At 41.2% G+C, this 15,940-nt stretch overlaps 1 protein-coding gene across 1 annotated transcript in view; it reads left to right on the top strand.

Moving 5' to 3' along the window:
- LOC126428342 (histone-lysine N-methyltransferase 2C-like) overlaps nucleotides 1–15,940 on the top strand; it is a 440,767-nt gene that overhangs the window by 389,456 nt on the left and 35,371 nt on the right. The window contains exon 69 of the mRNA XM_050090275.1: nucleotides 2,354–2,572. Coding sequence (XP_049946232.1) covers nucleotides 2,354–2,572 — 219 coding nt within the window. The remainder of the gene's footprint in view (nucleotides 1–2,353; nucleotides 2,573–15,940) is intronic.

The raw sequence follows: 15,940 nt of genomic DNA, 5'->3' as shown, positions 1-15,940 counted from the left end.
GACCATGTAATTTAATTTTTTTTTAAATTTTTTATTTTTTAAATCAGTTACTCATAAACGAAGGCGTATGTGAATGGCTGCATGGTGTGATACCTCGGATCTTAACTTACATCACTGAAAGTGCGCATTTATTCTAATAATAATAAAAGGTCGATCCCTTTGGGGACATCATCTTATGTCTTGGAAGGTCCGAATGAGTGGTAGTGCTCTGGTAGTATGCAACTGCCACACTGTGAACATAGTAAGTGCATTATTTTAGAATGCAAACTATACTCCAATTTAAACTACTTCATTTGATATTAGTCCTGTTGCAATACAGCTTTGCCAGCTGAGGTATCGGCTGCACCTCAAATGAGACTGTTACGGTGAGTAGGTTCGTGGACTACAGGCACACGCAGAGCACCGGTCAGCCACTGCGGCTGAGATAGATGAGCGGGCTGCCGAGGTTGGCCGGTAATGCATTACGTGTTTACATGGCACTAGTCAGACACTGCTAATGCTGCACTGAGATCCACCGGCGAAGGTGGCAGGTTGGGGCCTGACGTTGAGAACTGTTACTGGAGGAACTGAGACCTGAGGGGTGAAGTGTCAGCTGTCGAATAATTTTATTTGAACTATAGTTCTTTAATATTAAAAAACTGATTGTCTTACAAGACTCGACAGTGCTATTTTGTGCTCAGTGTTTTATTCTTGCTGGCCATTGTAATTCAGATGCTGGAAGAGTGGTACTCCAATGCCCACTTGACTGTCGCAGTTTCGGTGCCCGCCATTGTTTCAGGCGCTTCGAGTCTTATTCCTTCCCTTGCCTCTTTCAGCTGGAGCTCATCTTCTGTTAGTGGTGTGGCATTAAACTAACCCCCACTTTCTATTTCCTCATAAGTTCGCAACTTGTAATCCGAGACTTTGACATTTGTATCACCACAATTTCAATTCTGTTAGTGAAAGAGGCATTTATTTCAGTGCTGAACCAAAATGACAACTGTGTGGGAAATTTATTGATTTTTATAGGATGTCTCAGGAGGAAAGGTCAGTATTCCAGGTGGCGACAGAAATGGTCGTTTTATGTTTAATTCTAAATGGTTTCCACAATAAATTTTTGTCATCCTTATGAAATGATTTTGCTATTTATTTTTGTGTTGGTATTTATTATTTGTCAGATTAAACATTATCATTAATTCACATTATATTTTCAACAGTTCATTAACAAATTTAAAGGTGTTTACAACAACCTTTCTAAAGTCTACAAAATACAGTAACCAATCAGTTTTAAATACTTCACAATACATTTCCAGAAAGTGCTTCACTAACATCCGTGAAATAATGTATTCTCAAGGAACCACTTTGGGTTTCTCACCTCAGTGCATCTGCATCTTGTTACGAGGGCAGATATGTCCACAAAGCAACCTGCCATCTAATCAGATGTATTCACTTTTCTCTCAGGTGGTTCCTTCTTGGTACACCACCACAAAGAAAAAAAGAAAGACTGTGAGAGATCTGAATATTTCGTGGTCATGTAATGGTAGTACTGCACACAATAACATCCTTCCTTAATTTATTTTGAATGATATCTTTTGAGAAGATGGTTTGAAATTTTTGTGCACTGCTGTCATAATTTGATAAAGGTTCTCTAATAGATGAAAGAAGAAACATTAATGGACACAGTCTGTAACTATTACACGTATGCAAGCTTAAATGTGTTCCTCAAATTTTCTTAACCTTTTTGGTGTTTGACACTACAAAATTAATGACAATGGTCTAACAAGATAAAAACTGATTATTAGTAAATAAATTTTAGTGGAACTAAACAAAATTTGTTTTATTTTCACTATTAAAAAAAAGTAAATAAATAAAAATAAAAAAGTAATACTTCCATATGTGCTACCAGTGACACACTGACATCTCATTTCCTGACATTTTATTTTGATGAAAAATATCAAAAGGATGGGAATTGTGAGATCATTTATACACCAAAACATACTTTTGTAGCATGCCAGCTAAAATACAGTACTTACCTGTCACAACAGTATTTTCAAGTTTCATACAAAGATAATTTTTGCATACACTAGAAAAGCTGTACCTGGTCGAACTAGGTACGTAGCGAGGAACGCATTCTAGCACCACTAGCGTCTCAAATGTACACGTCTGTAGAGCCAGTCTGCAAACTCCTGAACAACACTGTTCGAACTTATACGTTCGTTATCATTTTTGCTACACATTCTTACGAGTGCTTTCACCCTTCACCCTTTCCATGCAGGCATCACTAGCACTCCGCAGCCGTGAAGCGGTATCGTCTTGTCGAGCACCAGTTCCTGGCCATTAACTAGTAGTATCTACTCACCTTTACGCTTTGCAGCCCGTCACGCCGACCGGCAAGGCAAAAGTGGAAGAGCCCACGAGTGCGGAGCCCTCGGCAGAGGAATTTCAGCGTCCCGAGAAGCGCAGCCACCGGGCGGCAGCTGGCGAAGAGCCCGCCCGCAAGGTGTGGAAGGGCGTCCGCTACCGCTACTGGAGCCCGGGCTCCATACAGCCGGCAACCAAGTACAAGAAGCCAACCGAGCGGGAGATTACAGAGGTAAGTGAGGAGTATAAGCTACGAGAAGGCATTTTGTCATCACGGTGTCGGGAAATGTATGTTTAAAAAAGTTTGCTCGGGTATTAATTGAGCAAACCATTACGCTGATGTTTATTGAGAACGAGGGGAGTGCTATACACCAAACTGATCATCCAAATCACTAGTTTGTGTATTGCTATTTAACTTACACTATTTTAATGAAGTTCACAATACTTATAATTAAAAATTAGGGAAAAATGATCTCAGTGCAGCTATGAAATATGGTTTCAGAGCTTATAGTCCCATTTTCAATGCAAGTAATTCACTCCATTCGTCTGAAGCCATAAAAGTTATCTATTGACACCACTTGACAGAACTGTCCCATCGACAGTTGAAAAGAGGACACCTGCCCTCGACATGTTTCTTAAATTAATCCTATCGCAGTAGGAACATTGTCAACAGTCAGGTTAATATCACTATCTGATATGGGATGTAAGTAAAGTTTCTCACAAATTGTAATCCATTGAGCAATGCAGTGGCTCACACTAATTAAAATAAGCAGAATTTGTTATTGTTATTTTCACTACAAACTCCAGGAATATGTTTCATCAAATGATTTTCAGTGAATTGCATTGAAGAAAATGGATTAAATTGATGTGGTTGTCACTACCGTATTTACTCGAATCTAAGCCACACTCGAATCTAAGCCTGACCTGAAAAATGAGACTCGAAATCAAGGGGAAAAAAATTTCTCGAATCTAAGCCGCACCTGAAAGTTGCGACTCGAAATTCAAGGGGGGAGAAAAGTTTTAGGCCGCACCTCCAAATCGAAACAAAGTTGGTCCATTGTAATATGAGACACAATTTAGGTAGAAAGAATGACGATACAGCTACAGTAGTTTGGTTCGAGTCATAAGCTTAGCAGTTAAGCTTTACCAGCTTTGCTATGTGTCAGGCGCTCCGTCCGAATTTGTAGGGGTACCCTTCCTTTTTCACGTGCTTCGTCTGGTTTGAATTGATTGCTTATTTTTCTTTGATCTAATAAGTGCCGTTCTCTTTGTTATAGGTGTTTACGTCACTCTAAGCTGAAAATGCATTACTGTGCTGTGTCAAGCATTTTTTGTCGCATTCTGATAATCAGTGTTCACGGCCTGTCGGCGCTCGCGGCATGACTTGCTTTTGTGCACGCTACCGCCGCTTACAATTAAAAGAGAGGGGGGGAATCGTCTAATTAGCGAAACAATGGCAAGAGACTGCTGTTTGTTGTTACTTACACTGCTGCGTTCTTTGATAATGATCAACAAGAACCACATAATAGACTGCGTATGATAGATGTTCTGAACGAGAGTTTAGCGAAAAATTTTCTCCGTTTGAAAATCTTTGCAGACGCCTCTTTAGTACATTACATTCTGCACAGAAATTAGTCATCTTAGATTTAAAAATCTAGTCAATTCACGTGCTTCATTTCGGACTGTATCATTATTAGGCATAAGAATAATGCGAATATAAATATGACATGATATGTATACTCTTCCGCGTTTGCTGTTGTCTCACTCTAGTTTCCTAGTTTATTAGGCAGACACGATTTAAATGAGATAGCAGCAAACACGAAAGAATACATGGCAAAATCTTTATATTCGTATTATTCTTATGGTGAAGAGAATACTGCAAGTGATTCACAGTTCATAAAAGTTCCTATTAGTAACCATCTCTTCTCACAGGTGGGAAAAAATTCAGAACGTAGAGTTGGCCATATTGACGAACATCCCAAACAGTCTTGCCAATCGGATTTTCGTAGTACATTGAAATGCTGCTACATTCGAAGATGAACAATATGGAATTTGTATTTACTTCGTTGGATAATGTATGAAAATGGAGTGGTGGAAACTCGGGGCGGAGAAAAAAGCTCATCTTCCACCTTTTTTTAAAAAAATTTATTTACTGACGCAGAGGTTTTGGCGCCAGTATTTATCTTTGTGCCTGCAAAACATGCCTGTGTAGCGCTACATATATTCGATGGCATAAGTTAGTTGTGGCAGCACCTATCAACATTTTTCAGAACTTCCGCTTACTTTGCACTCGATTCTAAGCCGCAGGCAGTTTTTTTGATTACAAAAACTGGAAAAAAAGTGCGGCTTAGATTCGAGTAAATACGGTATTTGGAAAGGGTAGTTCATTCTCCAACACTTCTAATGAAAAGGGCACTCGAGCAGTCTATCTTGGAACAGAGAAATGGACTCGCATTAACGATTTTTTAGAACTTTATCTCCATCCCACGAAATCCACCAGAACAGCTTCTCATTCCTGGAAGGACAATATCAGTAGAAAGTGGAGTGTGAAATGATTTGCGGATGACTGAAATTGTTGGATATTGGATAACACTATTCATTGTGGGAAAACACATTTACTTTTATCAGGGCTGCCAACAAAAACTCGTAAAGGTTAGAATTCACAGTAGGCATAGTCCCTATCAATTCAGACAAAAAAACCACTCTGTCTTCAGACCATAAGAATCCCATCGGGACCATCCGACCGTCGTGTCATCCTCAGTTGAGTATGCGGATAGGAGGGGCATGTGGTCAGCACACCACTCTCCCGGTTGTTACGATGGTTTTCTTTGACCGGAGCCGCTACAATTCGGTCGAGTAGCTCCTCAGTTGGCATCACGAGGCTGAGTGCACCCCAAAAAATGGCAACAGCGCATGACGGCCTGGATAGTCACCCATCCAAGTGCCGGCCACGCCCGACAGCGCTTAACTTCGGTGATCTCACAGGAACCGGTGTATCCACTGCGGCAAGGCCGTTGCCCCATCAATTCAGACAAGCTAGGAAAAGATCTTAACTTCATAGTTTCGAATGTTACTGAATTTAGCAAATGCCAAAATGAAGGACTATGTAAGGAACATGTATTTATTTGATTTCTCCCAAAAAAAATAAAAATAAAATAAAATAATTTTCTGCTCTAAGATACAGCACTCCAAAGATTACACTGCGCATACCATTTTGAAGGTGCAATTTCGTAAAAAATTTCAAAATGCTGTATCTCTGGAACAGTTGTAAATTTTTTAAAAATATAATTGCTTTATGATTACAAAGAAACCTCCATTTGGACTTATCTGTCCAAGTCCTTTTACTATAGCATTCTGAACTTTTTTTAATAATTTATGGATTTTTTTTTAGTCTCCAAAAATGCCAATCCATAAAATTTTGATTTTTTTCTGTTGCTTAATACCATATACACTCCTGGAAATGGAAAAAAGAACACATTGACACCGGTGTGTCAGACCCAGTGTCCGGACACTGCGAGAGGGCTGTACAAGCAATGATCACACGCACGGCACAGCGGACACACCAGGAACCGCGGTGTTGGCCGTCAAATGGCGCTAGCTGCGCAGCATTTGTGCACCGCCGCCGTCAGTGTCAGCCAGTTTGCCGTGGCATACGGAGCTCCATCGCAGTCTTTAACACTGGTAGCATGCCGCGACAGCGTGGACGTGAACCGTATGTGCAGTTGACGGACTTTGAGCGAGGGCGTATAGTGGGCATGCGGGAGGCCGGGTGGACGTACCGCCGAATTGCTCAACACATGGGGCGTGAGGTCTCCACAGTACATCAATGTTGTCGCCAGTGGTCGGCGGAAGGTGCACGTGCCCGTCGACCTGGGACCGGACCGCAGCGACGCACGGATGCACGCCAAGACCGTAGGATCCTACGCAGTGCCGTAGGGGACCGCACCGCCACTTCCCAGCAAATTAGGGACACTGTTGCTCCTGGGGTATCGGCGAGGACCATTCGCAACCGTCTCCATGAAGCTGGGCTACAGTCCCGCACACCGTTAGGCCGTCTTCCGCTCACGCCCCAACATCGTGCAGCCCGCCTCCAGTGGTGTCGCGACAGGCGTGAATGGAGGGACGAATGGAGACGTGTCGTCTTCAGCGATGAGAGTCGCTTCTGCCTTGGTGCCAATGATGGTCGTATGCGTGTTTGGCGCCGTGCAGGTGAGCGCCACAATCAGGACTGCATACGACCAAGGCACACAGGGCCAACACCCGGCATCATGGTGTGGGGAGCGATCTCCTACACTGGCCGTACACCACTGGTGATCGTCGAGGGGACACTGAATAGTGCACGGTACATCCAAACCGTCATCGAACCCATCGTTCTACCATTCCTAGACCGGCAAGGGAACTTGCTGTTCCAACAGGACAATGCACGTCCGCATGTATCCCGTGCCACCCAACATGCTCTAGAAGGTGTAAGTCAACTACCCTGGCCAGCAAGATCTCCGGATCTGTCCCCCATTGAGCATGTTTGGGACTGGATGAAGCGTCGTCTCACGCGGTCTGCACGTCCAGCACGAACGCTGGTCCAACTGAGGCGCCAGGTGGAAATGGCATGGCAAGCCGTTCCACAGGACTACATCCAGCATCTCTACGATCGTCTCCATGGGAGAATAGCAGCCTGCATTGCTGCGAAAGGTGGATATACACTGTACTAGTGCCGACATTGTGCATGCTCTGTTGCCTGTGTCTATGTGCCTGTGGTTCTGTCAGTGTGATCATGTGATGTATCTGACCCCAGGAATGTGTCAATAAAGCTTCCCCTTCCTGGGACAATGAATTCACGGTGTTCTTATTTCAATTTCCAGGAGTGTAGTTCTACATTTACTGAAAAGGAGAGCTTCTAGTTTTAGGTTGAATAGGTTTTGTAAACAATTGAAATTTTTGCCATGCGTAAAACCTGTTTTATTATCGCATAACAGGCTCATAAAAATCAGAACTTAACCTTATTTAACATAATTTTAGTTTTGAAAGATGAGTAAGAGACTCATTTTCCAAGCCTTTTAAATAGTTCCAGAAAGTATTTATTTATTTATTTATTTATTTATTTTTTTTTTTTTTTTAAGTCATTGGTCTACTGACTGGTTTGATGCGGCCTGCCACGAATTCCTTTCCTGTGCTAACCTCTTCATCTCAGAGTAGCACTTGCAACCTACGTCCTCAATTATTTGCTTGACGTATTCCAATCTCTGTCTTCCTCTACAGTTTTTGCCCTCTACAGCTCCCTCTAGTACCATGGAAGTCATTCCCTCATGTCTTAGCAGATGTCCTATCATCCTGTCCCTTCTCCTTATCAGTGTTTTCCACATATTCCTTTCCTCTTCGATTCTGCGTAGAACCTACTCATTCCTTACCTTATCAGTTCACCTAATTTTCAACATTCGTCTATAGCACCACATCTCAAATGCTTCGATTCTCTTCTGTTCCGGTTTTCCCACAGTCCATGTTTCACTACCATACATTGCTGCACTCCAGACGTACATCCTCAGAAATTTTTTCCTCAAATTAAGGCCGGCCGGTATTTGATATTAGTAGACTTCTCTTGGCCAGAAATGCCTTTTTTGCCATAGCGAGTCTGCTTTTGGTGTCCTCCTTGCTCCGTCCGTCATTGGTTATTTTACTGCCTAGGTAGCAGAATTCCTTAACTTCATTGACTTCGTGACCATCAATCCTGATGTTAAGTTTCTCACTGTTCTCATTTCTACTACTTCTCATTACCTTCGTCTTTCTCCGATTTACTCTCAAACCATACTGTGTACTCATTAGAGTGTTCATTCCGTTCAGCAGATCATTTAACTCTTCTTCACTTTCACTCAGGATAGCAATGTCATCAGCGAATCGTATCATTGATATCCTTTCACCTTGTATTCTAATTCCACTCCTGAACCTTTCTTTTATTTCCATCATTGCTTCCTTGATGTACAGATTGAAGAGTAGGGGCGAAAGGCTACAGCCTTGTCTGACACCCTTTTTAATACGAGCACTTCGTTCTTGATCGTCCACTCGTATTATTCCCTCTTGGTTGTTGTACGTATTGTATATGACCTGTCTCTCCCTATAGCTTACCCCTACTTTTTTCAGAATCTCGAACAGGTTGCACCGTTTTATATTGTCGAACGCTTTTTCCAGGTCGACAAATCCTATGAAGGTGTCTTGATTTTTCTTTAGCCTTGCTTCCATTATTAGCCGTAATGTCAGAATTGCCTCTCTCGTCCCTTTACTTTTCCTAAAGCCAAACTGATCGTCACCTAGCGCATTCTCAATTTTCTTTTCGATTCTTCTGTATATTATTCTTGTAATCAGCTTCGATGCATGAGCTGTTAAGCTGATTGTGCGATAATTCTCGCACTTGTCAGCTCTTGCCGTCTTCGGAATTGTGTGGATGATGCTTTTCCGAAAGTCAGATGGTATATCGCCAGACTCATATATTCTACACACCAACGTGAATAGTCGTTTTGTTGCCACTTCCCCCAATGATTTTAGAAATTCTGATGAAATGTTATCTATCCCTTCTGCCTTATTTGACCGTAAGTCCTCCAAAGCTCTTTTAAATTCCGATTCTAATACTGGATCCCCTAGCTCTTCTAAATCGACTCCTGTTTCTTCTTCTATCACATCAGACAAATCTTCACCCTCATAGAGGCTTTCAATGTATTCTTTCCACCTATCTGCTCTCTCCTCTGCATTTAACAGTGGAATTCCCGTTGCACTCTTAATGTTACCACCGTTGCTTTTAATGTCACCAAAGGTTGTTTTGACTTTCCTGTATGCTGAGTCTGTCCTTCCGACAATCATATCTTTTTCGATGTCTTCACAATTTTCCTGCAGCCATTTCGTCTTAGCTTCCCTGCACTTCCTATTTATTTCATTCCTCACCGACTTGTATTTCTGTATTCCTGATTTTCCCGGAACGTGTTTGTACTTCCTCCTTTCATCAATCAACTGAAATATTTCTTCTGTTACCCATGGTTTCTTCGCAGATACCTTCTTTGTACCTATGTTTTCCTTCCCAACTTCTGTGATGGCCCTTTTTAGAGATGTCCATTGCTCTTCAACTGTACTGCCTACTGCGCTATTCCTTATTGGTGTATCTATAGCGTTAGAGAACTTCAAACGTATCTCGTCATTCCTTAGTACTTCCGTATCCCACTTCTTTGCATATTGATTCTTCCTGACTAATGTCTTGAACTTCAGCCTACTCTTCACCACTACTATATTGTGATCTGAGTCTATATCTGCTCCTGGGTACACCTTACAATCCAGTATCTGATTTCGGAATCTCTGTCTGACCATGATGTAATCTAATTGAAATCTTCCCGTATCTCCTGGACTTTTCCAAGTATACCTTCTCCTCTTGTGATTCTTGAGCAGGGTATTCGCTATTACTAGCTGAAACTTGTTACAGAACTCAATTAGTCTTTCTCCTCTTTCATTCCTTGTCCCAAGCCCATATTCTCCTGTAACCTTTTCTTCTACTCCTTCCCCTACAACTGCATTCCAGTCGCCCATGATTATTAGATTTTCGTCCCCCTTTACATACTGCATTACCCTTTCAATATCCTGATACACTCCCTCTATCTGTTCATCTTCAGCTTGCGACGTCGGCACGTATACCTGAACTATCGTTGTCGGTGTTGGTCTGCTGCCGATTCTGATTAGAACAACCCGGTCACTGAACTGTTCACAGTAACACACCCTCTGCCCTACCTTCCTATTCATAACGAATCCTACACCTGTTATACCATTTTCTGCTGCTGTTGATATTACCCGATACTCATCTGACCAGAAATCCTTGTCTTCCTTCCACTTCAGAAAGTATATGAAAGGTCCAAAGACTTAAAGGTTTCAATTTATACAACTTCTGTGCACTCTGTTTTGTACTGAAATTAGCCAGTCTGTTGCTGCGGTGTGTGATGTCCTTAGGTCAGTTAGGTTTAAGTAGTCTACAGTACTGATGACCTCAGATGTTAAGTCCCATAGTGCTTAGAGCCATTTGAACCATTTGAGCCATTAGCCAATCAGTGAACTAAAAATATGTTCCACTGCTTGAGTATCTCCCTTTGATGTAGAGTGATGCCTTCCTGTTGAACCAATAAGAACTGGAGCACTTACAATCTTCAAAACATTGTGAACAGGAAGTGAGCACTTGTGGCGTTGTTGCTGTCCTTAAGCTGGAAACCTGTACCCAGCAACTGGTCCATGTGATAGCATAAAGTTCACTATAATTAGTTTAACTCATAACCGGTGTCTATAATCTCTGCAATCCACTAGTCACTGTCACACACACACACACACACACACACACACACACACACACACACATCCCCGTACTCAGGTTGTGAATCTGAATATTATCGTGCTGTTTCTGAGGTGTTGGCCGAGCGATGGAAATTTCTTCTTTCTTGCTCTTTAAAGTTCGTGCAATATGAGTTCGCCCATCACTTTGAGTCCAAAAATGTGTCTTCTGAATTCCTTTCACAGGAGGTTTGCTTGGACCTTTTTTTTTTTTCTCCTGCTCACGGAATTCTCCGATTTCCTCTTTGGACAAAAGAATGAGGGCTGCGGATGTGTAAGATTTCACGACTCTCGTAAAATCCTCAGCATTCTGAATCACAGTTGTATTTGGTCTGGAAAGATTGTGTTTTGTAACATGGTGACTGGTTCCACTGTATATCCAGTCAGTTGGCACAAGCAACTTACTCAATTCAAACAGCTGGTAACGATTTTTAAAATGACTAGGAGCACAATTAGAAATAATGATGATCTTCTCTGCCCCTGTTTGCAGTTGAAGAATTTTGCACATTGCTAGCAAAGCTTGTGCTAAGTCATGTCCTGTGTCATCACTTATAACTGCAATACTTCTACATCTACATCCATACTCCACAAGCCACCTGACGGTGTGTGGCAGAGGGTACCTTGAGTACCTCTATCGGTTCCAGTCTCGTATTGTTCGTGGAAGGAAGGATTGTCGGTATGCCTCTGTGTGGGCTCTAAGCTCTCTGATTTTATCCTCACGGTCTCTGCACGAGATATACGTAGGAGGGAGCAATATACTGCTTCACTCCTCGGTGAAGGTATGTTCTCGAAACTTCAACAAAAGCCCGTACCGAGCTACTGAGCGTCTCTCCTGCAGAGTCTTCCACTGGAGTTTATCTATCATATCCATAACGCTTTCGCGATTACTAAATGATCCTGTAACGAAGTGCGCTGTTCTCTCTCTCTCTCTCTCTCTCTCTCTCTCTCTCTCTCAACCCTATCTGGTACGGATCCCACACGGGTGAGCAATATTCAAGCAGTGGGCGAACAAGTGTACTGTAACCTACTTCCTTTGTTTTCAGATTGCATTTCCTTAGCATTCTTCCAATGAATCTCAGTCTGGCATCTGCTTTACCGACGATCAACTTTATATGATCATTCCATTTTAAATCACTCCTAATGCGTACTCCCAGATAATTTATGGAATTAACTGCTTCCAGTTCCAGTTCTATGTATTCGCAGCACATTACACTTTCTACATTGAGATTCAATCGCCATTCCCTGCACCGTGCGTCAATTCACTGCAGATCCTCCTGCATTTCAGTACAATTTTCCATTGTTACAACCTCTCGATACACCACAGCATCATCCGCAAAAAGCCTCAGTGAACTTCTGATGTCATCCTCAAGGCCATTTATGTATATTGTGAATAGCAACGGTCCTACGACACTCCCCTGCGGCACACCTGAAATCACTTTTACTTCGGAAGACTTCTCTCCATTGAGAATGACATGCTGTGTTCTGTTATCTAGGAACTCTTCAATCCAATCACACAATTGGTCTGATAGTCCATATGCTCTTACTTTGTTCATTAAACGACCGTGGGGAACTGTATCGAACGCCTTGCGGAAGTCAAACACGGCATCTACCTTGGGGTCTTGTTTTGAAAATATGTCACTGCTGTAAAAATGAAACGTCATTACTCCAATGATACCTGTACTTCTTGTGGGAGAATTACAAACCAGTTCTCAGCAAAATCGTGGTGAAGCACTAAACATAGTTCTTCTGCCTGCACACACCCTTTAACTTCTGCAATGTGTTGTTGTTGCAATTTCTTCAGATGCTGGTGTGTTCTGCTTTCAGGGGCCATGTACCAAGTTCATCAATGAAACTGTCAGAGGCAACAGTTTTCTTAATTAGTTTATTTCCCTACCATCTCGCATATGTAATTTCTGCAGAGTTATCTGCTACGCCTGCCAGGCCAAGTGTCTGTAAAGATGGTCCTCCCTCTCCAGGACAGTCACACATTCTTGAAACAAACAAGTCTCTAGCTTTAAGTCACAGACTACTAATGACTTCACACGCCCAACTAAGGTGTCATATGTCGCATGCTCCAGTAAGTTCTTCAAAGTTACCATCCAAAGTTCAAAATTGGTGCAGTACACATATAAACAGACATCTCTAGGTGGGTATGGAACCACCCACTTAGGTCGTAATGCATAAAATTTTGATCTTCCGATATGTGAAGTTGTGTAGTTGTTCTTATAAATTGCAAAAGTTTCTTTAATACTGCAAGTCGTGTACCTCTTCACTTTCACAACTTTTTGACCTTCAACTGTTATAGTTATAGTGTCTTTTTTTTAAAATTATTTATTTACAAGTCAAGTTCCGTAGGACCAAACTGAGGAGCAAATCTCCAAGGCCACGTGTCAGTATGCAAAATTACAGCATAAAAATAATAATAATAAACGCAATCAGCAGTACAATAAGAATCAGCTTAATTTTTCAAGGAACTCCTTGACAGAATAGAAGGATTGACCCATGAGGAAACTCTTCAGTTTCGATTTGAAAACCCGTGGATTACTGCCAAGATGTTTTAATTCGAGTGGTAGCTTATTGAAAATGAGTGCAGCTGTATACTGCACATCTTTTTGCACAAGAGTTAAGGAATCTGATCCAAATGCAGGTTTGATTTCTGCCGAGTACTAACCGAGCGAAAGCTGCTTATTCTTGGGTGTAAGCTAATATTGTTATCAAGAAATGACAGTAAGGAATACATATATTGAGATCCCAGTGTCAAAATATCCAGACTCGTGAACAGGTGTCTGTAAGAGGTTCGTGAACTTACACCACATATTGCCCGAACCACCCATTTCTGAGCCAAAAATATCCTTTTAGAATGGGAAGAGTTAACCCCAAAATATAATACCATATGACATAAGCAATGAAATAAACAAAGTATACTAATTTTCATGTCGAACGATCACTCACTTCTGATACCGTTTGAATAGTAAAAATGGCAGTATTAAGTCTTTGTACAAGGTCCTGAATGTGGGCTTTCCATGACAACTTACTATCTATCTGAACACCTAGAAATTTGAACTTTTCAGTTTTACTAATCATATGCCCATTCTGTGAAATCAAAACGTCAGGTTTTGTTGAATTGTGTGTTAGAAAATGTAAAAACTGAGTCGCATTGTGATTTAGCGTTAGTTTATTTTCTACAAGCAATGAACTTAGGTCGTGTACTGCACTATTTGAAGCCGAGCCAATGTTGCACACAACATCCTTTATTAGCAAGCTAGTGTCATCAGCAGACAGAAATATTTTAGAGTTACCCATAATACTAGATGGCGTATCATTTATATAAATAAAGAACAGGAGTGGCCCCAACACTGATCCCTGGGGCACCTCTCCACTTGACTGTACCCCACTCAGACCCCACATCACAGCCATTCTCAACATTGTGAATAATGACCTTTTTCTGTCTGTTGCTAAAGTAGGAGGTGAACCAATTGTGAGCAACTCCCCGTATTCCGTATTGGTCCAACTTCTGGAGCAATATTTTGTGGTCGACACAATCAAATGCCTTAGTTAAATCAAAAAATATGCCAAGCATTCAAAACCTTTCGTTTAGCCAATCCAGTACCTCACAGAGAAAAGAGAATATAGCATTTTCAGTTGTTAAATGACTTCTAAAGCTGAACTGTACATTTGATAGCAAATCATGTGATATAAAATTATCAACTATCCTTACATACACAGCCTTTTCAATAACTTTTGCAAACACTGATGGCATAGAAGTAGGTCTAAAATTATCTACGTTATCCCTCTCTCCCTTTTTATAAAGCAGCTTTACTACTGAGTACTTCAATCGCTCAGGAAACAGACCATTCCTAAAGGAGAAATTACAAATATGGCTAAATACAGGGCTAACATGTGCAGCACTGTACTTTAATATTCTGCTAGGCACTCCATCATAACCATGAGAGTCCTTTGTCTTCAGTGATTTAATTATTGACTCAATCTCCCTCTTGTCTGTATCACAGAGGAGTATTTCAGACAGCAACCTCGGAAAGGCATTTGCCAAGAAAATTATGTGATTTCCTATAGAAACTAAATGTTTATTTAATTCACCAGCAATGCTCAGAAAATGATTGTAAAATACTGTACATATATCTGATTTATCAGTAACAGAAATATTGTTACTGCGAGCCGACTTTATATTGTCGACCTTGTGCTGCTGACCAGACACTTCCTTCACAACTGACCATATGGCTTTAATCTTATGCTGTGAATTAGCTATTCTATTTGCATACCACATACTCTTTGCCTTCCTAATAACATTCTTAAGCACCTCGCAATACTGTTTGTAATGGGCTTCTGTAGCTTGATTGTGACTGCTTCTAACATTTTGATATAATTCCCGCTTTGTTCTACATGATATCCTTATCCCACTAGTCAGCCGCCCGGGCTGCCTATTACTGCTAGTACCCCGTTTAGAATGTTCTAATGGAAAGCAACTCTCAAAGAGCCTGAGAAATGTGTTAAGGAAAGCATTGTATTTAACATCTATGTTATCGGCACTATAAACATCCTGCCACTCTTGTTCCTTGACAAGGTTTAAAAAACTCTCTATTGCTGTTGGATTAGCTTCCCTACATAATGTGTAATTAAATATGACATTGATTTGAGTACAAAAGCCTTTTAGTGTTAAACTTTGTGCATCATGGTCTGAAAGGCCATTCACACTTTTACTAACAGAATGCCCATCTAGTAATGAAGAATGAATAAAAATATTGTCTATGGCTGTGCTGCTGTTCCCCTGCACCCTAGTTGGAAAAAACACAGTCTGCATCAGATCATATGAATTTAGGAGATATACCAACATCACTTTTCTTGCACCATCATATACAAAATTGATATTGAAGTCACCACATGTAACTAATTCATGGTATTTCCTACAAGGTGAATAAAGAACCCTCTCTAGATTGATCAGAAATGCTCTGAAGTCGGAGTTAGGGGAGCTATAAACAACAACAATTAGAAGTTAAGTCTCACTAAATTCAACAGCCCCTGCACAACATTCAAATATCTGTTCAGTAAAGTGTTGTGCGTCATGATACGTCTATGGACTCAAAAGGAATATTTTTTTTACGTACATAGCCACTCCCCCACCCTGCAAGGAACTCCTTGAGAAACAGCCAGCTAATCTGTATCCTGGTAAAGGAAGCCTCCAAATTGTCAAATTGTTTAAGTGGTGCTCTGGTATACCAATAACATCAATAAGCAG

This window comes from Schistocerca serialis, chromosome 12 (assembly GCF_023864345.2).
Source record: "Schistocerca serialis cubense isolate TAMUIC-IGC-003099 chromosome 12, iqSchSeri2.2, whole genome shotgun sequence".
NCBI lineage: Eukaryota > Metazoa > Arthropoda > Insecta > Orthoptera > Acrididae > Schistocerca > Schistocerca serialis.
This window is presented reverse-complemented; position numbering and strand designations above follow the sequence as displayed.